Source organism: Ursus arctos, unplaced genomic scaffold (assembly GCF_023065955.2).
Source record: "Ursus arctos isolate Adak ecotype North America unplaced genomic scaffold, UrsArc2.0 scaffold_32, whole genome shotgun sequence".
Lineage (NCBI taxonomy): Eukaryota > Metazoa > Chordata > Mammalia > Carnivora > Ursidae > Ursus > Ursus arctos.
In genome coordinates this window covers 30018163-30042839 of record NW_026623008.1, presented here as the reverse complement: position 1 = coordinate 30042839, position 24677 = coordinate 30018163, and the positions used below count along the sequence as shown (strand labels likewise).

The 24677-nt window shown below is 48.0% G+C and overlaps 1 protein-coding gene across 1 annotated transcript; it reads left to right on the top strand.

Annotated features, from left to right (window-relative positions):
* The first annotated feature begins 1700 nt into the window (after nucleotides 1-1700).
* Nucleotides 1701-24496, top strand: PPT1 (palmitoyl-protein thioesterase 1). The gene is made up of 9 exons (XM_026516574.4): nucleotides 1701-1863; nucleotides 5584-5693; nucleotides 5922-6049; nucleotides 6378-6448; nucleotides 8617-8719; nucleotides 19457-19547; nucleotides 20374-20472; nucleotides 21710-21781; nucleotides 22980-24496. The coding sequence occupies exons 1-9, from the start codon at nucleotides 1740-1742 to the stop codon at nucleotides 23100-23102; spliced, it is 921 nt and encodes a 306-aa protein (XP_026372359.1). The 5' UTR covers nucleotides 1701-1739; the 3' UTR covers nucleotides 23103-24496.
* Nucleotides 24497-24677: the final 181 nt, after the last annotated feature.

The window sequence follows — 24677 nt, the reverse complement described above, 5'->3', positions numbered from 1 at the left end:
ACACATTTAGAAGAACTTTGCATACGGCTTGCTTCACAAGTGCCTTCCAGTTACTGCTCCACTTTAGAAAGAAATTATGGGTGATTTGTTAAAGGCAAGTACAAGTCACTCTAAGAAACATTTCAACCACTGGCCCCATGATCGCAGAAAAAGCCTGAGGCTATCTCAAAAGATTGATGACGCAATTTACATTTACAAGTCTTAAGTTTAAAGAAAACAGAGTGGCTAATAATACACCATAAACTTACTTTTCTTTTCTTTTTAAGATTTCATTTATTTATTTGACAGAGAGAGAGAACCAGAGAGCACAAGCGGGAGGGGGGAGGTAAAGCAGAGGGAGAAGGAGAGGCAGGCTCCCCGGTGAGCAGGGAGCCTGATGCGGGATTGATCCCAGGATACCAGGACCCTGACCTGAGCCGAAGGCAAATAAATGCTCAACCGACTGAGCCACCCAGGCGCCCATAAACTTAACCTTTCTTAAGATAAACAAAACCATATACTGTATAATGGCTTAAAATTCTGCATTTTAATAGATTTTTTTCAAGTAACAACTAACCATCAGGCCCAACAGCATCAGATAAAAGGGCTTTAGGTTGGTATGCAACCAGCTTTTCCTTTACAATATATTGAGGACATTTTTCTTTTTTTCCTTCTTTTTTTAAATAAGATTTTATTTATTTATTTTTGCAAGAGAGAGTGAGAGAACGATAAGCATGGGGGGGAGGGGCAGAGGGAGAAGCGGCTCCCAGCTGACCAGGGAGCCCGATGCGGGGCTCAATCCTAGGACCCTGGGATCATGACATGAACCGAAGATAGACGCTTAACAGACTGAGCCACCCAAGCGCCCTTGAGGACATTTTTCATGTAGCTATACAAAAATCTACCTTATCCTTTATAAAACTCGCCTCATAATACTCCATTGTATAGTGGGTACATCCTAATTTACTTACCAAATTCTCTATTTTGGTAATTTTCTGAAAAATATTTTGAACAGGGAATCGAGAGGATGAAAGTGGATTAAGATAATGAATCAGGCAACAGCACATTAAGTGGATTAAAGAGAAGGGAATGGAAAAAGGAGAAACGGTGAATAAGCAGCTCCTGCATTCATCCAGCTCTGAAATTAAACCAGAAAGTGGCAGTGGTTTACACATCCAAACAATGTTCTTGTCAGTCTGGCTGTCCTTCCATTTATAAACAAAACAAAACAAAACAAAACACCATTCTTTTCTACCTCTCCATCTTGGCTCATTCCAGTCCTCCTGCATTTCATCTTTGCCTGTCGAAATCCTATTTTTCCTTGAACATCCAGAACAAATACCACACCCCGTCATTATTAGCCCTGGCTGGAAATGATCCCTCCCCTTCCATTGCTAACAGGGAGCTGAATCTGTCCTTCCTTTCTTCCTTCCCCAGAGCATTTTTCGCTCCAAGGTAGTGCAGAGCAGTGCTCAGTAACAACTTTGGGCCCACCCACTTGCTATCTCTGTGAACTTCTACCTTACCCAAATTCTCAGTGCCTCAGTGTCCAGATCTGTAAAATGGGGAGAAGGATACGCATTGTTGTTATGAGGATTAAATTCGTTAACAGGTGTAAAGCGCTTGGAAGAATGTCTGATGTGTAGTAAGCGCCGAATAAACATTTTGATTGACGTTGGCGGGAGGTGTGGAGCGCGCGGTCCGCCCCAGCAAGCGCCGAGTCCCGGCCGCGGGGAGCGCAGTCACATGATTGGGTCAAGATGGCGTCGCCCAGCTTCTTGTGGCTCTTGGCCGTCGCTCTCCTGCCGGGGTCCTGCGCTGCACGGGCGCTGGGGCATCTCGACCCGGCCGCGCCGCTGCCGCTGGTGATCTGGCATGGGATGGGTGAGTGGGGGAGAAGAGAGTCAGAAGGGTTTGGTGACTCCCTCCCTTTCCCAGCCTGGGTTCGCGTGTGCCAAGTGCGAGTGTGGAGGGCGAGGACCGTGGTCGCACAGCGCTCGGCTGGCCCGACCTTTTAGGATTTGGGGGGCTGCTCGGCATTGGAAAGGGAGAAGGGGAAGGGACTGTCTTCTGGTGGGTGCTCACAGAGAGCCGTGCATTGTTCTTGTTTAATCCTCACGGCAGTGGCGTCAGGGTGCAGCGGCTGGCGCTTGGTCGGGCAGTCCTGGCTGTGGCTGCATGACCGGGGCATCCAACCTTTTATTCATTGACACATTGAATAGAGATTTGTTGGGCACCTGTAGTTCGATTTCACATTTAGCACGTAGTTATTGAGCACCTACTAGATGCTGAAGATACGACAGTGAACAGACCAAATTCTTTGCTCTTTCGGAGCTTAGTTTCCAGGGGGAGAGACAGACTATAAAGAAATAAGTAAAACATATACTAGGTTTAAGTAAAATGGTGGTAAGTGCAATGGAGAAAAATAAAGCAGGGAGGGGGATAGAAATGGGAGGTGGGGGCTTGCAATTTTATAAGCAAGGTCAGGAGAGGATTCACTGAGAAAGTGACATCTGTGCAAAGACCCGAAGTGGATGAGGAAAGATGCCATGTGGATAGCTGGTAGAAGGAAACGGTAAATGCAAAGGCCCTGAGGCGGAAGTATGTCTGGTATGTTGAAGGAACAACATTCAGATCCGTGGGCCTGGAACTGAGTGAGGAAGGAGAAGAAAATAAGGGTTTAGGTTGGGGGGATGCCAATGTTGGGCCTACTAAGGGAGTTGGCTAGAATTCAGGATGGGTAGTCCTTGGGGGGTTTTGAGCACATGAGTGACATGATATGACTCGCATTTTAAAAGGGCCATTCTAATCCCTATATATCTCAGGGTCGTGAGTTCAAGTCCCATGTTGGGCTCCACACTGGGAGTAGAGCCTACTTAAAAAACCCCAAAAAGAATAGATTGTAGGGGGTTACAGACATTTGCAGGGAGACAAGTTAGGAACCTATTGCAACCATTTAAACAAGAGGTGGTGGTGGCACGAAACAGTATAGTCACAGGAGATGCTGAGAAGTGGTCAAAGTTTGGATATCTTCTGAAGGCAGAAACGGTATTTATTAGCAGATTAGATTCAGGATGAGAGAGAAAGAAAAGAGTCAAGGATGATTCCATGGGTTTGGGGCTGGGCAGGTAGAAGGAAGAAGTTGTCATTCTACCAAAATGGGGAGGAGAAGATCAAGAGTCTGCTTTTGGACTTACTAGATTTGAGATGCTAGTTAGACATCCAGGAGATGTTGTAGAGGCATTTGGAGTTCAGAGTGTAGGACAGAGATACGAGGTGGAGATGTAAGTTGGGAGCCTTCAGCATATGGCTGGCATTTAAGGCCATGAAACTGGGCAGGATATTGGGGTGCATGAGCGTCCACAGGAGGGAAGAGGTCCCAAGATTGAGCCCTGAAGCACTGCCAACATTTGGAGGTTGAGGAGATGAGGTGGAACTAGCTGAGGAGACAGTGACGGTGGAGGAACGTCAGGAGAGCACATGTCCAGCAAGTCCAGTGAAAATGTTTCAAGAGGAAGGGAACAATCAGTTGTACGGAATTTTATCGGCAGGGCAACTGAGAACAGGTTATTGGACTTAGCAATTTGAAGATCACTAATGACCTTAACCAAGGCCGTTTGGGGAACATGATGAGGGTGACAGCCTTACTGGATTGAGTTAAAGAAAACTGTTCAAAGAGGAATTAGAGTCAGCAAATATAGACCGTTTTTTCAGCGCTCTGTGCTGGGCTCTGGGGCTATCACAGGAGAGTTAAAAGAAGTTATTATGAGAGAAATAAAAAATGCTCTAAGCCTTAGCTTTTTCCCTTAAAAATGAATTCTTAAGCTTCCTCTCAGGTTAGAAATGTGATGATTCAGCTCAAAATGGGAAATGACCTCAGCCTACTTCTCCAGCTGAGTGGCTGGTCACTTTGCTTCCCGTGTTTAATTTTGGTTCCTGGAAACAGGAAGCGGGACTGGGAGTAGGGTGCGGCAGGGAGGCCCCCGCAGTGCAAAATTTAAGAAGGCACTCACTCTCTAGTTTGTAGAAGGTTGGGGTCAGCACTTGTACGAACCTGCGCGTGAGTACCTGCCAAATTTGGTGTCCTAGGGGCTTCATTTGCCTTTCCCTGGGCCTAGCCCTCAAGTCGGAGTCCTGAGTGCTTTTGAGTCAGTTAACCCCAAATGTTCCAGGTGATAAGGGAGCACGTAATATGCACCTTTGCTTATTTTTCAGTTGTGAATTTGATGTCCCAACTATATTGTACGGGCTTTTGAAGTTTGTTATTATTTGATAAACGTGAGCAGAGCAACAAATGTTCTTTTTTTTTTTTTTTTAAATCGGGGTAAAACAAATATAACCTGCGATTAGCCATATTAAAATATACAGTTCAGTGGCATTTAGTGGATTCACAGTGTTGGTGGTTGTCACAACCACCGCTTCTCTCTAACTTCAAAGCTTTTTCATTATCCCAGAAAACACCAGTACCGCCTTAGTAATCGCGCTATTCCCCACTCCCAACACCCCCTGGAAATGTCCAGTCTGCTTCCTATCTCTACAGATTTGCCTATTCTGGATAGATATAGATACAGGTGTAATCATACGGTATGTGACCTTTTGTGTTTGGCTCATTTCACGTACAATGATGTTTTTTAGGTGCGTCCACATTGTAGCGTTTCAGTGCTTCATTCTTTTTTATGGTTGAATAATATTCCACGTGTGTCTATACCACCGTTGGTTTACCCACTCATCCACTGATGGACATTTGGGTCATTTCCACCCCTTAACTATTACAAATAACGGTGCTATGAACATTGATGTACAGGTTTCTGTGTGGGCATGTTTTCATTTCTGCTGGGTAGAAATCTAGAAGTGAAATTGCTGGATCATGTGGTAATTGTTAGGTTTAACTTTTTGAGGAATCACCAAACTTCTCACAGTGGCTGCATCATATTACACTCCCACCAGCAATGTACAAGGGTTCCTATTTCTCCACATCCTTGCTAACACTTGTTACTTTCCATCTTTTAATTAAAATTTTTTTTATTAGAGCCATCTTTGTAAGTATGAAGTGGTATCTCATTATGGTTTTGATTTGCATTTCCTGAATGACCAGTGTTGTTGAGCATGTTTTCATGTGTTTGTTGGCCATCTGTATATCTTCTTTGGAGAGAGGTCTGTTCAAGTCCTTTTTCCATTTTTTAATTAGATTAACTTCTTCTTGTTGAGTTGTAAGACTTCTTTGTATATCCTGGGTATTAAATCCTTATCAGGTGTATGTTTTGCAAATATTTTCTTCCATTCTGTATGTTTTACATTCTTAATAATGCCCTTTGAAGCATGAAACTTTAAAAAAAAATGTGTAGGGGCGCCTGGGTGGCTCAGTTGTTAAGCGTCTGCCTTCGGCTTACAGCGTGATCCCAGAGTCCTGGGATCAAGCCCCACATTGGGCTCCCTGCTCTGCTGGGAGCCTGCTTCTTCCTCTCCCACTCCCCCTGCCTGTGTTCCCTCTCTCGCTGGCTGTCTCTCTCAAATAAATAAATGAAATCTTTAAAAATAATAAATTTTAAAAAATGTGTCAGGCTGTTTGGCTCACGAGTATCCACCATTGTCTTTGTTGTCTAGGAGACAGCTGTTGTAATCCCTTAAGCATGGGTGCTATTAAAAAAATGGTTGAGAAGAAAATACCCGGAATTTATGTCTTATCCTTAGAGATCGGGAAGACCCTGATGGAGGTAAGGCCCTTCACAGCTCTGTTCCTTGGAAGGTTTGCTGACTGATTTCATTTCCTAGAATGTACTATTAAAATGCTTCGCCTTGCATTTTTAGCAGTGGGTCATACAATGATACTTTAACTCTTGAGTGGCTTATGTGAGGATTCCAACCTGAGTTAAGTTTGGCCTCTTAGGGAAGATGCTACTGGTGGTTTTCATCCCGTCCTTTCTCTGTGGCTCCTCTTCTAGGATGTGGAGAACAGCTTCTTCTTGAATGTCAATTCCCAAGTAACGACAGTGTGTGAGATTCTTGCTAAGGATCCTAAATTGCAGCAAGGCTACAATGCTATGGGATTCTCCCAGGGAGGCCAATTTCTGTAAGTCCTTTTCTGTTCAGTCGTACCATTTACATGGAATTGATTTTTTTCTTTTATTAGGTGGATCCATTCCTCGAATTCTTTTGAAGTCTTCGTCTATCTAGGAAGGAAAACTATACTCTAAAATATCTCCATGTAAAAAGCTTTATGAAACTTAATTTATTTTCTATGAAAGAATTAGGATTTGTGTTTGGCCATATTGGGGGAAAGCCTGTCGCTCCATGGCTTTGGGGAATCACAGAGGATGAAGTGGCTTCATCTGGGAAGTTGGTCATTGATGATACAATTTTATCTGACAGTCGGAGCTGATAATCATTTTTCCCCCCAGGAGGGCAGTGGCTCAGAGATGCCCATCACCGCCCATGATCAATCTGATTTCGGTCGGGGGACAACATCAAGGTAACTTTGGCCTCTTTGCCTCCTTTTGCTCCGTTCTAATCCATGTGACCACTTGATTTTAAAACATTCCACCAGTTTGTACAAGAAGTCAGCCATCCTTGGAAAATCCCGTTTTTCCGACTGATAACAAACTAGCCAGAATTGAAGAAATAGGAAGGGACTTAGGATTCTAGAAGCCAAGAACACAGGTGAATCAGGTTGCCATCTGCTTCTCTCCAGTTTAATTGATGTGATTTCCTGGAGGTGAGGTGGTTGCAGCTACGTGGCAGGTGGTGGTTGAGGAGTCAGGAAGGCCAACAGTTTTTCCTGTTTTCCTCCCTCCCTCCCTCCCTCCCTCCCTCCCTTCCTTCCTTCCTTCCAAGATTTTATTTATTTATTTGAGAGAGATAGCACATGAGTGGGGAGGAGGGGGCAGAGGGAGAGGGAGAAGCAGACTCCCTGCCGAGCAGGGAGCCCAATGTGGGGCTCGATTCCAGGACCCTGAGATCATGACCTGAGCTAAAGGCGGACTCTTAACAGACTGAGCCATCCAGGTGCCCTGCTTTTTCTGTTTTCTGACACTGGTGATGTCTTACCGAATTTAGGCTCAGGCAAACAATAGCATCTAAGCTTTTTTGTCTATAAAGTTAACAGTAGAAATTAAATCCTTTGAGAAACAATGGGTTTTCTGTTTAGACAGAATTATATACTTTTGGGGAAGGATATGTCTTTGGGATAGAACTTTGTCTCTGTTCTCATGGATATAGCTATCAGGTGGCATAGTATAGGGGCAGAAGGATTGGATTCACCCAATTAACTGTTGCTGATGGGCAAATAATTTGGTAACTTAGATTTATTTCTCTTTTTTTCAGAGAGAGCACAGTGGGCAGAGGGACAGAGGGAGAGGGAGAAACAGACTCCCTGCTGAGCAGGGAGCCCAACACAGGGCTCAATCCCAGAACCATGGACTCATGACCTGAGGCAAAGGCAGACGCTTTTGACTGAGCCACACAGGCACCCCGAAAAATACTTTTTAAAAACACAAGTAATATTAAAATGAAAGTTGGTAAAAACAACTTTATCATTCACTCAGTCAATAAATATTTATTGAAAATCTATAAGTAAGACAGACAAGGTCCCTGTCTTCAGGAAACTTCCATTCTAGTGGGGGAGGGGTAGGAAATAGACAATGAAGCAAGTAAATAAATACAGATGTGGGAACTATGATCAAGAGAAAAATAGGGTATAGGGTGCCTGGGTGGCTCAGTCGGTTAAGCATCTGACTCTTGGTGGCAGCTCAAATCTTGGATCTCAAGGTCCTGAGTTTAAACCCCGAGTTGGGCTCCATGCTGGGTGTGGAGCCTCCTTTACCAAAGATAAGGGACACCTGGGTTGCTCAATAGGTTAAGCGTCTGCCTTCGGCTCAGGTCATGATCCCGGGGTCCTGGGATCGAGTCCTGCATTGGGCTCCTTGCTCTGCGGGGAGCCTGCTTCTGCCTCTGTCGGCCGCTCCCCCTGCTTGTGCTCCCTCTCACTCTGACAAATAAATAAATAAAATCTTTAAAAAAATAAAAAGAAAAATAAAAAAGAGAAGAAAAAGAAAGATGTGGGCTCTGGAGCCAAACTACCTGCGTTCATATCATGGCTCCACACTTACTGTCTAACCTTGGACCAGGTATTTAACCTCTTTGTTTTGATGTTTCTTATCTGTAATAAGGGGCAAATAATAATTTCTACTCCATATGTTGGTTGTGAGGATTGAATGAATTACTGCCAGTATGTGCTTAGAACTACGCCTGGTACCCCTGAAAATGTTATTGCTGAGGCTGATGAAGATGGAAGGTATAACTGGGGGAGGGGGAGGGACAGGGGGTTGGGCGCTACCTGAGTTAGGGTTGTCAGACGTGACTTCCCTAAGCTAAGGCCTGAGAGCTGAAATGAGTCCGACCACTGAAGCAGTGAGAGAAGCACATCTACCAGGAAGAGCGGGTGCCAGGGCCTAGGCAGAAAGGCGAGTAGGAGCCCCAGGGGGAAGCTGGCTATGGTGTGAATTCTCGGTAGGTTATTTTCTGGAATAAATGAGATCCGAGGCTAGCTCTGGTCTGTTGTGTTGCTCACCGTGCCCGCACCCAGTAGCTGTTCAGTGCACAGGTGCTGAAGGAACGGATCTTTGTCCTCTGCTGCTGTAGGTGTTTATGGACTCCCTCGGTGCCCGGGGGAGAGCTCTCACATCTGTGACCTGATCAGGAAAACCCTGAATGCGGGGGCTTACAACAAAGCTATCCAAGAACGGTACGTATGGCTGGCTGGAAAGGGCGTAGAACGGACATGGCACGGACACATCGTGCTGACTTTCATGCCGGCAGAGTGGTGGGTGACAGACACATGAGAGGCTTTTCGTAAATATCTCTGTGCTGTCTACTCAGTTCTATTATAAGCCTGAAACAGCTCTAATATTAATTTTAAAAAAGGAAGGGAGGGTTGTTTTTTAAGGTTTTATTTATTTATTTGAGAGAGAAAGAAAAAGCATGTGAGAGAACATGAGCAGGGGGAGGGGCAGAGGGAGAGGGAGAAGAAGACTGTCCGCCGAGCAGGGAGCCTGACGCAGGGCTGGATCCGGTGACCTTAGAGTCATGCCCTGAGCCAAAGGCAGCCACTCAACCGGCTGAGCCACCCGCGCGTCCCAGGTGTGGAGTATTCGAGATGATAACTGAGATTTGGGATCAACTGGTATGGCTACAACAGCTATCCTACGGGTTTTCCAAGCGTATCATTCTTGTCTGATAAAGTTCTTCAATACAACACTTCCTTGAAGCCGTTTTCCAAGGCTCAGCCCTGCCAGTGACTGGCACGTGGAAATAATCAGCAGCTAGCTCCTTCTTCCTTTCTTACCCGTCGGCCCGCAGAGCCGCAGAGCTGTGTTAGGTCAGTAGTGCCACCTGATGGTCCGTGAAGGAAACTAAGATTCTTTTTTTTAAAAAACGATTTCATTTATTTATTTATTTGAGAGTGAGAGAGAGCAGAGAGGAAGAGGGATAAGCGGGCTCCCTGATGTGGGGCTCGATCCCAGAACCCTGAAATCATGACCTGAACCGAAGGCAGATGCTTAACCGACTGAGCCACTCGGGTGCCCCCATTGTTCTTTATTCTTTTCTCATTCTTCTAACTCTTGCCCAGCTGCCTCAGAAAAATTCATCCTTTTCTCTCTTTGTGTTTCCTTCGTGAACCAAGCACAACCCCTGGCAATCAGAATCATTAGTGACTAGAAATGAGCAGTTACGGGGAGGAGACAGTAACACCTAAGTACTGATCAAAAGGGGTAGATTGATGTGTTTGTCTTCCCTTCCTCCTTCAACTGTAATAATAACGCGGTAGCAAAAGAATGAAAAGTGAGAAAACCCACAAGGGCCAAGAGAACAGGAGAGGAGAGAGGGGGCATCAACAAGTCTTTGAAGGACAGAAAGCAGATGAATGAGTGATAACGGGTTCCGAGCCGAAGAAGCTGAAATCTTTATGTCTATAGAAGGGTGCCCTGAAAGAGGGAGCAGATTCACTTTTGACAGCTCCAGCGAGGGTCAGGAAATAGATGTAGAAGATCCTTTGCAAGGTAGAGATCAGTGCATGGCGCTAAAAACAGGACTTTTTGTTGGAAAAAAAATCATTTCTATATAAGGAATGATCCAACTCCCAGTTCCCGTACGCCCACATCCAAGGGACTGCTCCGCCCCCACTCTGACAAGAGAAGCAAAATTTATTCTCTGGAGCAGTTTAACTAGAGAAGTACAAGATGCCAAGGTAGTACGGGCAGGATGGTGGTGAGACACCACACCGGAAACCCACCCCCCCCCACTCCCCTTTCCTCCCTCTCGGCTCCCAGGATCATAGCCGCTAGGCTGATCTTTGGCGGACCTGTCTCTGGAAAACCTGACTGGCCCCAGAGGAAAGATCCACAGGTTGAGGTTTTGGAGTCCTCCAGGAAATCAGGACTCCTCTCGACTACCGTGACGTGGAGCCGCCAGGAGGTGAGCTCTGTGGCCTCACGAGGAGCCTTCAGTCAGCTTTGTAGGGCCTCGTTTCAGCATGAACTGAGAGCCAGGGACCCCCAGCCAGACATCTGAGGAAAGCTTGTAACATGGAAGACAGATCGAAACCCACAAAAAGTAAAAAGCAACTTGGAAGGATAAGGTGACCATTCAAGGTGCCAAAGAAAACGTTAAAAAAAGAAAGAAAAAAGCCTAGAATTATTATCTTCAGAGATGAGCAATTGCATCTGTGGCACTGGAAAAGAATGTGACTAAAACCAACAATCAGAGAGTAAGAGAGAGCTCCTGGCAGTTAAAAATAAGACAACCAAAATAAAAAATGTGAGAGCGATATGGGAATATGAACTTGAGGAAATCTCCTAGAAATGAGAACAAAAACTCAGAGGTTTTAAAAAAAAAAAAGGAGAGAACTGATAAAATTAGAGGAGCCGTTTTAGGAAGTCCAGGATCTGCCTGATAGGTGTTCCAAAAAGAGCCCAGAGAAAAAGGGTGGATTGGAATTATCAAAGAAGTCATACAAGAAAATTTCTCAGAATGACAGGACATGAGTTTCCAGATTGAAAGGGATAAGTGGTCAGGGCAAGGAATGAAAAAAGCCTCACACGGAGGTGTGCTCCTGTGACCTCTCAGAGCACCAGGAGAAAGAGCGGGCCCTGGGGAGGCCGCCCACAGAGTCCGTCCTCATGACTGCGCACTCCCGCCAGCACCACCGCCTGCTAGAATTTTCTGAGAGAAAGTGATTTCCATCCTAGAGTTTCATGCCGAACCTTTAAGTAGCAATTACTTGTGAAGGGAAAATAAAGGCCTCTTCAGACACACGCACACAAAGCATGACGCTCTTTCTGGGCGGGTGTTGGAGAGACTCGGTTCCACACCGTCCGCTGCGTGGCCTGGTGTGTCTTTGAGTCTCCTCCTCATCCCAGCATGAGGTTCGCTGTAGTGCTTTCCTGACGGAGATTCAGAGCAGGGCCTCAGCTCATACTAAGGCAGAGCGGGGCCGTTAACGCTAGTGGTGCTGTGTTTAAAGTATTTTTCAACTTGAGCTGCCTGTTTCCTTTATTTATAAGCATTGCCGTGGTTTTGTTTTCTCGGTCGCAGTTATAAAGTATTTCATTCATAATTTCATCCAGTGTTGCTCTGCACTTGCCAGGCCCTGTGGTGGGCCTGGCAGGCACAGCGGAGAATAACACAGTTAGGGTCCCTGCTCCCGTGAAGGAACATACCAGTGGGGAAAGGGGAGCTCCAAGCAGACAGAGGCACGGGCTCACCTCTCATCGTGCTGAGGCTGTGGTGGAAGTAAACAGTGCAGTGGTGGAGAGGAGTGGAGGTACTCTGGACGGAACGGCCTTCGGAGAACAGGGTCTGAAGGATGAGAAGGAGGATGGGAGGAGCTAAGGAAAGAGCCATCAGGCCGAGGGAGCAGTAGGCACGAAGGCCCGATCCTAGGACACATTTGGCTTGTTCTAGGCCCCCCGTGACAAGTTGAGTGATAGACGGGAGTTGGCCAGGTTGACACCCGCAGGGGCGTGAAAGTCACACCAGCAGTTCGGGTTTCCTTCTAAGCATCAAGAGAAGGTATTGGGAGGTTTTGAGCAAGGGAATAATATGGCCTGATTCATGTTTTTGGATGGTCTCCACTGCTTTGTGGGGAGTGGATTGAAAAGCGGGTAGAGGAAAAGCAGGGACTGTCACCGTGTCTCGGTAAGAGGTGATGGTGGTGTGGACACCGGGGTGGCCACAGGGAGGTGGAGAGAAGTGGAAAGACCTGAGATTAGTTTCATCATGTTGTAGCTGAACGAGAATCGACTACAGCTCAGCATTTATAACTCGGTTTCCCTGGGAAATGCTTTCTGAATTCTCAGTGGCTCCTTTACAGATTGACAGTTTTCTAGTTTTATGGAGTTGCTTTTTCTTTTTAAAGTTTCTTTGTAGTTCTGTGTATATCTCATTTTAGCAGACGGCCAGTATGAGATCTAAAGAAGCAGGTATGGGGAGCCTGGGTGGCTCAGTTGGTTAAGTGTCTGCCTTTGGCTCAGGTCATGATCTCAGTCAGGGGCCTGGGATCCAATCAGCTCAGCTCCCTCTCCCTGCTCAGCCCCCTCTCCCTCTGCCGCTCCCCCTGCTTGTGTGTTCACTCTCTCTCAAATAAACAGATAAATAAATAAAATCTTAAAAAAAAAAAAAAAAGAGGGGCGCCTGGGTGGCGCAGTCGTTAAGCGTCTGCCTTCGGCTCAGGGCGTGATCCCGGCGTTCTGGGATCAAGCCCCACATCAGGCTCCTCCGCTGGGAGCCTGCTTCTTCCTCTCCCACTCCCCCTGCTTGTGTTCCCTCTCTCGCTGGCTGTCTCTATCTCTGTCGAATAAATAAATAAAATCTTAAAAAAAAAAAAAAAAAAAAAGAGGCAGATAGCCCCAGTAGAGGCGGGAAGGGGACGGGGAGGGCAGAAAGGGACAGGAGGAGATCACATTTTCCTGGCTAGTATGGTCCTGGGCTGCCCTTTGTATCAGGGAGGATTCTGGTTGCAGGAAAATAACCACATCAAATCAAAGTAAATTTTTAAAGAAGTTCATAGTCTTTGGTACCCAGGGTTTCAGAGGGACTAGAATCAGGAAATGCGAGCCACCAAGAACTGCGTCTGTCTCTCCAGCTGGCATTGCTGCCTCTGTCTGCATGCACACCAGCCTCTCTGGCCACCCACGGGGTGAAGGTGGCCTTGCCTAGCTTCCAGGTTCTTTGTTTGTTTGTTTTTTAATATTTATTTAGTTATTTTGGAGAGAGAGAATGCTTGCAGGAGCAGGGGAGGGGCAGGGGGAGAGAGAGCATCTCAAGCAGACTCCCTGCTGCGCACGGAGCCCACCTTGGGGCTCAGTCCTGTGACCCCTGGGATCATGACCTGGGCTGAAACCAAGAGACCGTCACTCCACCGATGGAGCCACCCAGGCGCCCCCGCTTCCAAGTTTTTCATTGTGTCTGCTTAGGGTATTATCTCAGGAGAGAGAGGCTGGAATCTCTCAGTTCCAATCCAGATTCTTGGGGAAGGGACCACGTCCCAGCTCAGGTCCGATCTCCATCATTGACTGCGGCCAGAAAAGTGAGACCACACGGTACCAGCCATACCCACCCCTGTAATCAGAAGGTGGGCCCGGAAGGGTACAGTTCCCAGACAAGGGAGAGTTGATTTTGATTTAGGCAGAGACCCCAGAAAGTGTCTTCTGCACTGTTCAGATCATTCAACCTGAACAAAACAAATTTGATCTAGTCCCCTGGGAAGCCAGGGAGGAGGGACTTTCCAGCACCAGCTCCCGGCTCGGTGGGGGCAGCAGTGAGGAATGGTGAGTGTGACTGTTCTTTCTCACCTCGTGGATGTGAAATCCACCCTCTAGTTCCCCTCCGAGATCCTGGCAGCCCGTCCTGGAGTTCTTCCTCCAGTTTCCTCCTTGCTATCCTACTCACTGAGCCCATCTCCGCCACAGTGAATACAGCAGTGTCGCCCTGGCCGTGGCCTCTCCTCTTCCCCTGTGCCAGCTCTGCTCTCCCATGTGGCCCTGTCCTTGGTCCACGGCCCTCAGCCCTCCATGCCCCATGCTTGCGGGGGCCTGCACCCCCAATGGCTCTCACAGTATGCTTATCCCCAGGTGTCCCACTCTCCCCCCACCTTCGCCCTCAACTCACCGCTCCCCTTTCTGGAAATTTTGAGGCATCCACTTAGGCACTTTTTAGCTGTTCAGAAAAGTATAAAGAGTAATGTCATCTAAGACCTAAAATTAATATTTTGTCATATTTGCCTCAGATGTTTTAAGAACTGAAACATTTCAGATAATACTGAATTCTGCATATCTCTGCCAGGTTCCATTCCCTGCCCTCCCTCCATAGTGACAACCACTGTCAAGAAATGAGAGTGATAGATACTTTTTGTCCATTAAAAAAATGGTATATTTATGTACATATATATCTCCATCAACATGTAGCCTTATTTTGTATATTTAAAATGTTACGTAATGGCCATCTTGTGCATTTCATTCTGCAAGTGAGTTTTTCACTCAGTTTTACGTTTAGTAACATGTTGTTACATGTACATCTGGTTCATTCCTCTTCACAGCTACCCGGCGTTCTGTACTCCATGACTGCCACCGTGATTGATTTCCATATTGCAAACATTTCGGCACTTGTAGTTTCTCGTGATAACAAGCACTTTGAGGGAACGTCCTTGTGTCGAAAAGCCCAGCCTGTGTTGCTGCTTGTGTCCTTTACTTTTACGCTACGCCTGTACTCACACGGGACACTTCACTTCCGGTCGCCGAGAGTGTGGAGGTTTCCCACCGAGGAGTTCTCTGTGACACCAGCTGGGGGTCCTACAGTTTAACTCAGTTCTGACACTGTCTACCTGGAGAGAGCGTCGCATCCCGCAGATTAAGAGCTCAGTCCCCCAAGCCTGCCCTTCTCCCCCACACGCACACGCCCATCACCCATAGTAGGTCCCCAGGTTCCCCCCAACTTCTGTCCGATGTGGCTGCAAGGTGGAGGTTCCCATGACCCTCTCCTCAGGTATGATTAATTTGCTAGAGTGGTGCACAGAACTCAAGGAAACATGTTTACCGGCTTATTAAAGGGTGTGATAAAGGACACAGATGAGGGGCGCCTGGGTGGCTCAGTCAGTTGGCTGCCTTTGACTCCGGTCATGATTTCAGGGTCCTGGGATCGAGCCCTGCAGCAGGCTCTGTGCCCAGTGGGGAGTCGGCTTCTCCCTCTCCCTCTGCTCCTCCCCTTGCTCGTGCTCTCTCTCAAATACATAAAACCTTTAAAAAAAAAAAAAAAAGACACAGATGAACAGCCAGATGAAGAGATACGTTAGTGAGGTCTGGGAGGGTCCTGAGCACGGGAGCTGGGGTGCACACCCTTCGGGGTGTGTCTGCCAACCTGGAAGCTCTCTGAACCCCTACTATTAGGACTTTATGGAGGCGGCTTCACATAAGCACGATCAGTTACTGACTCCATTTCCAGCCCCCTCCCCTCTCTGGGGAATGGGGAGCAGGGCTGAAAAGTCCAAGCTTCAGATGGAGGCTTGTGCTTTCTGGTGACCAGCCCCATCCAGGAGCCATCCAGGAGCCCACCCAGCGCCACCGCAGTAGAACAAAAGGTGCTCCTAGAGCTCTTATCACTGAGGAAATTGCAAGGGTTTGGGGAGCTCCGTGCCAGGAACCGGGGTTGGAGAGCAGTGCACGTATTTTGTATTACCTAGCAATCCCTGAACAAGAGTTTATCTACTAGTGGAGTTCACGTGTGGACGCGCAGTTACTTATCGGGTAATTTGGGGAAAGCTCCCTAACCACTCTGCCTTGGTTTCATCATCTGGAAATTAGGGCAGAAGTTGTACCTCATGGGTCGTAGAGAAGGCTAAAAGAGTTAATAGCTGTAGGGGCGCTTAGAACAGTCCTTCAGTGCGTGTTGGCTGCTGCGATTACCGTGACAAGCATGTGCCGTTTAGACTTGACTCGATATCGCCAAGGCAGTTGTACCGATTTCTGTTCCACCAGCAGAGTGTGAGTGTTGCCGTTTTCCTCCAGTCTTACTCACTTTTGATCCCGCGTCTGTTTCACGTCGGCCGGTCAGACGCGTGTGGGATGCTTTCGCTTTCCTGTCTGCGCGTTCTGTTCTGTTGGGCAGCTCGAACACCTGTTTGTGTTTCTTGGCTACTCGGGTCTCTCTTTTCTGTGAATTGCCTCTTCATCGCCTGGTCTAGTCTTTGCCTGTGTCTCTGTGGGGCGCGCCGTCTTTTTCTTACTGGTGTAAGTATCGTGTACACACACACGCATCTATATTACGATTATGAAGCCTTGTCTTTGTTAGGGATGTAACTCCTCCCAGCCTGCGGCTTGTCTTTGAATTTTATTTATGGTGTTTTCATTCGGTACAGCAGATTTGTTTTAGACAGTTTTACTGAGATCTGACTGACAGAGCATACGGTTCTGTCGTTTAGAGTGTATAATTCATTGGTTTAGGGGCATATTACGGTATTAATTTTTTTAAGTTGTGGTAAAACATACATATGTTACATATGAAACAGAATCTGCCATTTCAGTCATTTGGAAGCGCACAGTCCGGGGCACTGAGTACATTCACAGTGTCATACAACCGGCATCAGCGGCCGCAGCTTCTCATTTGGACTCAGGCCACTTCCTCCGTCCTCGGGACTGAAGCACAAAGCCATTCTCCGATCCCGCATTTTCTTCTCATTTGTTTTCAGGTTTTGTTTTGCTTCTCACGTTTTTCGTCTACCTGGCGTTTTCGGTGCTCGGTCTGCTTGTGGGCTGCGCTCCCGCTCCCTTCATGTCTCTGTCCCCACCCCGCGCACACTGCCTCAGTCGGGACAGCAGCTCTTACGCGGCTCTTCTTCAAGTCTTGGCTGGTCTTGCTCTCGTATTGTTTCATCCGGAGTTTAAAATTAGTTTGTCACATAAAATAGAATAAGTTCGTCAGATTCTGCCAAAAATCATCTTTGATTTAGATCAGAACGCCTTAGGGTTTGGCCATCACCTCAGCACATCTGCCTCTGCGTCTCCTTTCCTCCCCGTCAGGCTCTGTTCCGCTCACGCTAGGCCTGGGAACAGCACCTCCGCGCGCAGACGGTCGTGGCCGGATGTAGAGCGGGGGAGAGGACGGACAGAACAGCATGGCGACGGGCCCGTTAGCACGCCCTTTGGGGGGATTTGTGCCACGAGTGGACACACGCGGGAGCTGTACCGTTGCTCTTTAATTCTCGGGACAAGCCTGGAAGACTCCGGCTCGGAGAGGCAAGCCCCCGTGCTTCCGGCCCAGGGCTGCGCGCCAGGACGCGGGTGCTGTTGGCATCCCGCGGGCAGCAGAGGCAGGAGGGACGTGTGGGGGTTCAGAGCAGGGCTTCTGGGGCCGGACTGGCTGCCGGGCCGTTCGGGCTCTGTTCGCTCCCGGCTGTGTGACCGTGGGCAAGCTGCTGAGTCACTCCGGGTGTGATTGCCTCATTTGTAAACGGGAGGCTAATACTAGTCCTTCTCCATGGAATTCTTGTCAGGATTAAGTGGGCTAATGTATGTGAAGTGCTTAGAATAGGCCCAGTAAGGGCTCCACGTGGGTTTCTCGGATTCTCTCTCAGCCACGGTGGCTAGAGCAGGCCTCAGGGGAAAAGGTTCCGGTTTCTGGGGAGCTGACTGCCCCTTGAGCAGGCCGCATCTGAAAGAGTGTGGACTTGGGCAGATTTAGGCTCCTGTCTTACCTTGCCTGCGACCGTGTAGGGTTTGTTTTTGGTTTGAGATTTTTTTTATTTATTTATTTATTTATTTATTTATTTATTTGGTGTGCATGTGCACAAGCAAGCAGGGGGAGGGGCAGAGGGGGGGAGAGAGAGAGAGAGAGACTGCCCACAGTCTCTCCCCGATGCGGGGCTCGAGCCCACAACCCTGAGAGCACGACCTGAGCTGAAACCAGGAGTCAGGTGCTTACCCGCCTGAGCCACCGATGACACGACTGTGGTGTTTTGAGAGCGTTACTTAACCTCCGAAATTGGCCCTTCGCTGGTGCCAAGGAGAGACTAGTACAGACCCACGTTTCTTCTCTGCCTCCCCAGCGCCTCCAGCTTCTGCTCATCCTCAGGTCCTTCCCCTTGGCCGTCCCATGTGCACCAGGCTTCTCACAAAACAAAATGCCCTTCGTTTCTTCCTGTTGCCCCTTCTTAGCTCCGTTTCCTTGTCACACAGAAAGGTGACCCGTGACTCCTGCTTCCATTGGGCTCCCTGCTGTAATTCTGGGTCACCGGAACCTGGTCCGACAAGATCCAGAGACCTTTGTATTTATTCACTGGACGTGTTTTGAAGGAACTTTGACCACCTGCGTGAACACGTGTGTGCTCAGTGCTCACCACTTCTGAGCATTTGAAGCTGTTGACCACCCACTGCTGAAGCTGCTTCCCTTGTTCTCCTCACCGTGCTGCCTTCCCTTCCGCTCACATCTCCAAACCCTCCCCTCCCTCAGTGCCAGCCGACTTCTTTCATAGCTTGTCTGGCATCCCTGAATCGGTCCCTTGCATTCGGCAGAGCCTCCGGCTGGGCGTCTGCTGTGTGCCCGCGTCGCTGCCAAAGGAGCTTGTAGTCCTTGGGGGACAACCGGGGAGCCGGCTCGCACCCGGTGAGCGACCGCAGGGCTAGAACAGAGGGACAAAACCAGTGCCAGTGTCAGTATTTTATAAAGGGTCAGAGTTCATCACATTTTTTGGATTGTTTTTGTGTTTTAAGATTTTACTTATTTATTTGAGAGAGACAGAGAGAGAGAGAACACAAGCCGGGGGAGCAGCGGAGGGAGAAGCTGACTCCCCTCTGAGTAGGGAGCCTGATCAGGACCCCGGGATCACGACTTGAGCTGAAGGCGGACACTTACCCGACTGAGCCATCCAGGTGCCCCAAGTCCCCGCCTTTTGTCCTTAAAATTTGTGTGACATACCAGAATCCCGAAAACTCGTGTCATCACTCAGCATAGGAAAAATGCTTTACGATTGAATGGGTAGACCGCCCTCGCAGCCTGAGGATGGCCGGATGGATGAAGAGAGGGATGGCTGGATGTGCAGGTGGTGATATCGGAGCTGAGTCTTGCAGATGAATAGAAAGCAGAGGAGGGGGAAGGAGGTGGGGTTGTGGGTGGGGACAGCATGTGCCACCGTGATCCGGAGGCAGAAGTGTGAGAAGGCTCAAGGCCATGGGGAAACTGATACTGATGCGTCCTTTTCCAAATCTGTGGGACTCAGTGCTATGCTCAAAGCACCGTCATGCCTCCGGCGTGTCATTAGCAAACTATTTCGTCAGTGGAAGTCTTGTCTGCCCTACAAGGCCCGGGGCTAGGCGGCTCTGATCTGTTGTCCTTTTGAAGTCTGTTGGCGCACGGTCTGCTCTACACGGACATGCCGGGGGCGTGCTGACGGACACGCAGCTTGGTCACCTTCATTCCTTCGTCCTTCCCGCAGCCTGGTGCAAGCGGAGTACTGGCACGACCCCATCAAGGAGGACATGTACCGCAACCACAGCATCTTCTTGGCAGATATTAATCAGGAGAGGGTAAGCACCCATCCCTGGGCTGCCGTAGCTGTGCGTTCGTGTTGCTTTCGGGGCGTCACAAACAGATCAGCTGTGACGGTTTACCCAGCATACCCGGGACAGACCCTGGGAAACAGAAGTTCTGTTTTGGGGCGGCAGTGCTTGTGAGCTTCAGTTCCTTTTAGGAAGGCTGAAATTCATTTGGCTTTCTTCCCGTAGGTCCTTTTCCTTTCCTTGTGTTGAAGAAGCAGGGTAAGCTCAGTAGGTTGCTGGCTGGCTTAAGTGGAACGCAACAGCTGCCGTCTTGCTGAGGGATGCCTTCCTAGTGGGTCCCTTGGGGTCAGATTTTCTCAGAAGTGAGATTGACTTTAAAGAGAGACTGCAGAGGGGACTGAATATGTCCCAGGCACGAGCTTGGTGTGGGAGATTCGGGTAAACTCAGTGGCTCAGTTTATATTGGGCCTATCTGGAGGCTTTTGTTTTTGTCTTTTAAAACAAAATTTGAGGGGTGGTAGGGAAGAAACAGAACACTGTAGCAGAACCACTCAGAATGTGTGGTTTCTCATTTTGCCTTGGCTTTCTCTGGGTAGTCGCCTTTAACCTACGTGACAGATGCCTGTGGAGTGCAGTGACGGACTATGGTTGGTGGGGGCATTGCCAGTCAGATAGGATGGTAAGAAAAGGCTGTACAAGGTATATTCTGGGCCGGAAGCTGGAAAAGCAGCCCATTATCATGGGGAGGAAATATGGCAGCCCAGGCTGGGGAGACCAGAGCACTGGAAGGCCTTAACATCCCTCCTGGAACCTGACGATGTTGTCCCTGAAATACTACTGGCCTTTCCTCCAGGGTGTCAATGAGTCCTACAAGAAGAACCTGATGGCCTTGAAGAAGTTTGTGATGGTGAAATTTCTCAATGATTCCATTGTGGACCCTGTGGACTCTGAGGTGAGATGCTGCGTTGGCAGGCCACGCCATGCCAGGAGACCGAAGGAGTAAATGGCATTGAAATCCAGCTGCCTGCTGGGGAAAAACCTTCAGTCCCTTCCCCCAACTTTTGTGTAGAGCAGAGCTTCTTCACCCAAGGTCTACAAATGGGACACTGGGGGCTGTCACCTCCCTAACACCCGAAATTGTTTGCAAAATTATGTAATTGCAGTCTCTGAGAAAGGGTCTATAACTTTTACCACATTTTCCGAGAGACCTGTGACCCAGACCATCAGCCCAAAGTCTGTAAATCCCCGAGGCTGGCATTCAAGGTCTGACTTATCTTTCCAGCCTAATCTTCCTTCATTACCCCTTCATATACTCTAGGATCAAGGCTTGAAATGCCCCAGACTGGACATATGTTTTTACTCTTATGTCCCTTTGTTCGTGCTTTTCAGTCTCTAGAGTGCCCTTCCCAGGGTTGCTTCACCTGACAAGCTCCAGGTCATCTGTCAAGGCCAAGCTCAAGTGTCACTTCCATCCAGGATGCCATTCCTGTTCCAGGCAGAGTTTGCTCCCTCTTTTGCAGAATCATCACCTTATGCCAGGCCCCCAGGGACTAGCACACGGCACCTGCCGGCCAGGTCCAGCCCACCATCTGCTTTTGCAGGGCCCGTGAACATTTTTTAATGGTTAGAAAAAAATCAAAAGAATATCTGATGACAAAAGTTACATGAATTCAAATTTCAGCATCCATTAATGAAATTTCATTGGAATACAGCCATATTCATTTTTACTTTTCTTTTAAAGCCATATTCATTTTTTATATATTGCTTGTGGCGGTTTTTGTTTCGAGTGGCAGCATTGGGTAGTTGCACCCGTGTGGCCCTTAAAGCCTAAGATACTTTGTATTTGGCCTTTAGGGAGAGGTTTCTGCACCTCGCTAGACCAGAGCTGTAGAAAGCAGGGACCACATACATATTTATCTTCAGATGTCGAATTTAGCACAAGGATTTTCACAGCATAGGTGCTGAATAATTGTAGGAAACAGGAATTCGGCGGAATTGGAAAGCTCTTTGGAAAGATTAACTCATCCCTCAGGATCTACCCTTAAAAAGAGATGACTCAAGATGTACTCTATTTTTACTCTTTGCTACAGCTTGGTGATACTGTTTGTTGGTAGTCTTAGCTACTAGCCGGTCTTCGTTTGACAATATGCGCTCCGTGTCTGATCTTCGTTCTCCCTCCTCTCCTGCAGTGGTTCGGATTTTATAGAAGTGGCCAAGCCAAGGAAACCATCCCCTTGCAGGAGACCACTCTGTACACACAGGTAACCGGAGAGAGGTGCTGTCTTTTTCAGCTCCTGGTTCCCGAAGCTCCTGGGTTCTTTGGTGATAGAGCCTGTCCTGCACACCCCAGAGCAGTAGGTGCCTAGAGGCATCTGACTTGGTCTGACACGGGTGAGGCCTGTTAGGGTGCTGATTGTGACGCCAGCATTATCAGGTGCTGGGTTTCAGGAATGTACATCCTGAAGGATGTAGGACCTGTACCCCATGGTTTTCAAGTATGTTGAGGTCACCTCATCTCCAGTTTCTGCTTCTGATAAAATCCAAGAAGCCCCGTGCATCATGAAAACAGAGGAGAGGTGTTAACTTTAAAACACGAACAGATGTGAGGTCCTGTTTTTACCTTAGAGCACTGATGAGGGGAGCTGCTCCTGCAGGAGCCCCAAGAGGAAGCACTAGGCCCTGTCTCTCAAGCAGAGGTTGCACCGTTTCACTACCTCTGCTTCTGGGGCCTTCCACACTCTAAGGAGTGGATATTGGAGCTGGACCCTCCCAGACGGCACAAGTGCTATGTGCACCGCTTGCCTGATCTAGAATTCCTCCGAGTAATTCTGCAGGCCAAGTGTCTCCTCTCTTGGCTTTTCTCCGGCATTTGGTGCCCCACTTTGGGTGAGATCAAAGGAAAGGGAAGCTCGGGTTTGTTGAGTTTTGGAAATTACAGCTAAGAACTTCCCTCTCGTGAAAGTCAGACTGAGGGTAGCTACGGCAGAAGCAGCACTCCGGCACTGTCAGCTGCCCGTCCTCCCCGCCATATTTGTTCTGTGGCACTGTGGGTAATGCCGTTCTCAGCTGCGGGTGTGAAAAGTGAGGTGTGTTATTGAAGGGTTAGATATGTTTTAAGCTAACATTTTTCTGTCCTTGGCTCTCACTTGACTGACCTTTTGAGGCAGTTTTGTCCATGGCTTGCCCACCCACACAGGTGGTCCTCCAGAAGCTTTAGAACACTTTTCAGAAAGCCGAATATAGAACTCTGTAGACCACAATCTCAATTACATACGTTTTGAATGCTCAGGAAGAAAACCGGGAGGTACCCTTTTTGGCATTTTCAACAATACACCTAAATTTTACTACTCAGGGAAAAGGCTACGCTTTGAGCACAAAGCTCAAACGAACATTGTTTCTTTACTTTTTAACCGTAGAACTTTTCATAAGGCCTCTTAATTATGGTCTTTCTCTCTGCAGGACCGCCTGGGGCTAAAGGAAATGGACAATGCAGGACAGTTAGTGTTCCTGGCTGTAGAAGGGGACCATCTTCAGCTGTCTCAAGAATGGTTTTATGCCCACATCATACCCTTCCTTGAGTGAAACCCTTGTGGTCTGCGGCAGAGCTCAGGGAGCCCCTAGTGCTTCTGAACCAGTAGGAGACTGTTCCCTCCATGCCCACGCCTGAGCTCACATCCAGCTTGCAACTAATCCTCCCTTCTAGTTATCACCTAACATGCCCTGCTCAGAAAGATCTAAGATTCGAATCTTATCCTTTGCCTCAGCATATGGTGTTGAATGCAAGTTTAATTAGCTAATAACCATGCACGGAGATTATTTTACAACCCCTCGATGTGGTCAGGCTGTCTTAGGAAACAGTCTGCTGCAGATCAGTGTCGGAACTGTGCCCAGAAGAGGCTGAAACTAAAGCAATTAGTCTAAGGGCAGACACCTTTTTCAGGAAAGCCTAGCCACATTTCAAGCCAACAGGCGGCCGGTATCCAGGCCTGAGGTGACCATAAATGCTTTCTGTTTTGCTGGTGGAGATTCAACCAGTGCTTGTGAAAGTATTGTTTAGATAGTGTTTCTGCATAACTCCTGGAGGCTACCCTCTTTTCTCAGTAGTTGTCTCCTGTGGTGTCTTAGCATTGACCTGTTCTGCTGGGCCACCATCTTGTCTCAGTAGCACCCTGTCTCTTCAGGTAGTGATGAATTAGTTGCTCTGTCACAAAGGGAGGAAGTAGCACCCAACTGGATTGCTTAAGGTGGTGGGGGTGGGGGGCGGAGTACATCTTGCTTAACTTAGGGGAGTGAAGAAAACTGTACAAGCGGACAGAACACTGTATGTCAACTATACTTGAACTGAACAATGTACAAGCAGAAATTGTGAGGACGCAGTTGGTCCCTTCTACTCCACCTGTCCCTTTCTCAGTGTAGCCCGTGATCTGCCTTCTAGAGTCACTCTGCTGCTGGTGTTAGCAGACAATGGCAGGAAGAACGGGAAGAGATCAGGCTTTCTAACTCCCATCTAAAATACTGTACTTACAGTACACTGTAAACTTTCTGATGTATTTGATGAAAAAAGGATTTGCTCAGAAAGGTTGGGGAATATTGCATACCCCTTTTCTCCTGTTGGAGATCAACTCACTTTAGAATACGAAGGACTGAGAATTCCTGTTACAATGAAGAAAACTAACCTTTAGCTACTATTTTCCCGCACTGTGAGCATGGACATCTTAGCCCCCCACTCCCTCACCCTGAGAAAACCTAACACTTCCTGAAGGACTACTGTGCAGAATGCCAGTGTGAGACGACAGCTGTGCAGAGGGAAGCACCTTGTTAGTGCTGCTAAGTTGACCCCTTTTTCTCTGATTTTTCTCTCCCCTCTCTCAAGCCTTATTTCTCAACTAGAAGATGAAGATGAGGATTAAGGGTAACAAGTGGGGGGATGTGAAAAAAATTTTATGATGTTGTCTAAAATAAAGAATAGTTTCTTACCCTCGGTGTCCTCTTCCTTCTCAGTATTCTTACATACATCTCAGGGCGCCTGGCTGGCTCAGTCGCTAGAGCACGCGACTCCTGCTCTAGGGATTATGAGTTTTGAGCCCCATGTTGAGGTAGAGTTTACTTCAAAAAATATTCTTACATCTCTATACACTAAACATCATAGGTAAATAC

What these genes read in the sequence shown, in the direction of transcription:
- PPT1 (XM_026516574.4), top strand. Translation starts at nt 1,740, where the DNA reads ATGGCGTCGCCCAGCTTCTTGTGGCTCTTGGCCGTCGCTCTCCTGCCG. An exon ending in CAGATATTAATCAGGAGAGG is followed by an intron (nt 19,548 to 20,373) that starts GTAAGCACCCAT and finishes CCTTTCCTCCAG; the next exon opens with GGTGTCAATGAGTCCTACAA. An exon ending in TGGACCCTGTGGACTCTGAG is followed by an intron (nt 20,473 to 21,709) that starts GTGAGATGCTGC and finishes CCTCTCCTGCAG; the next exon opens with TGGTTCGGATTTTATAGAAG.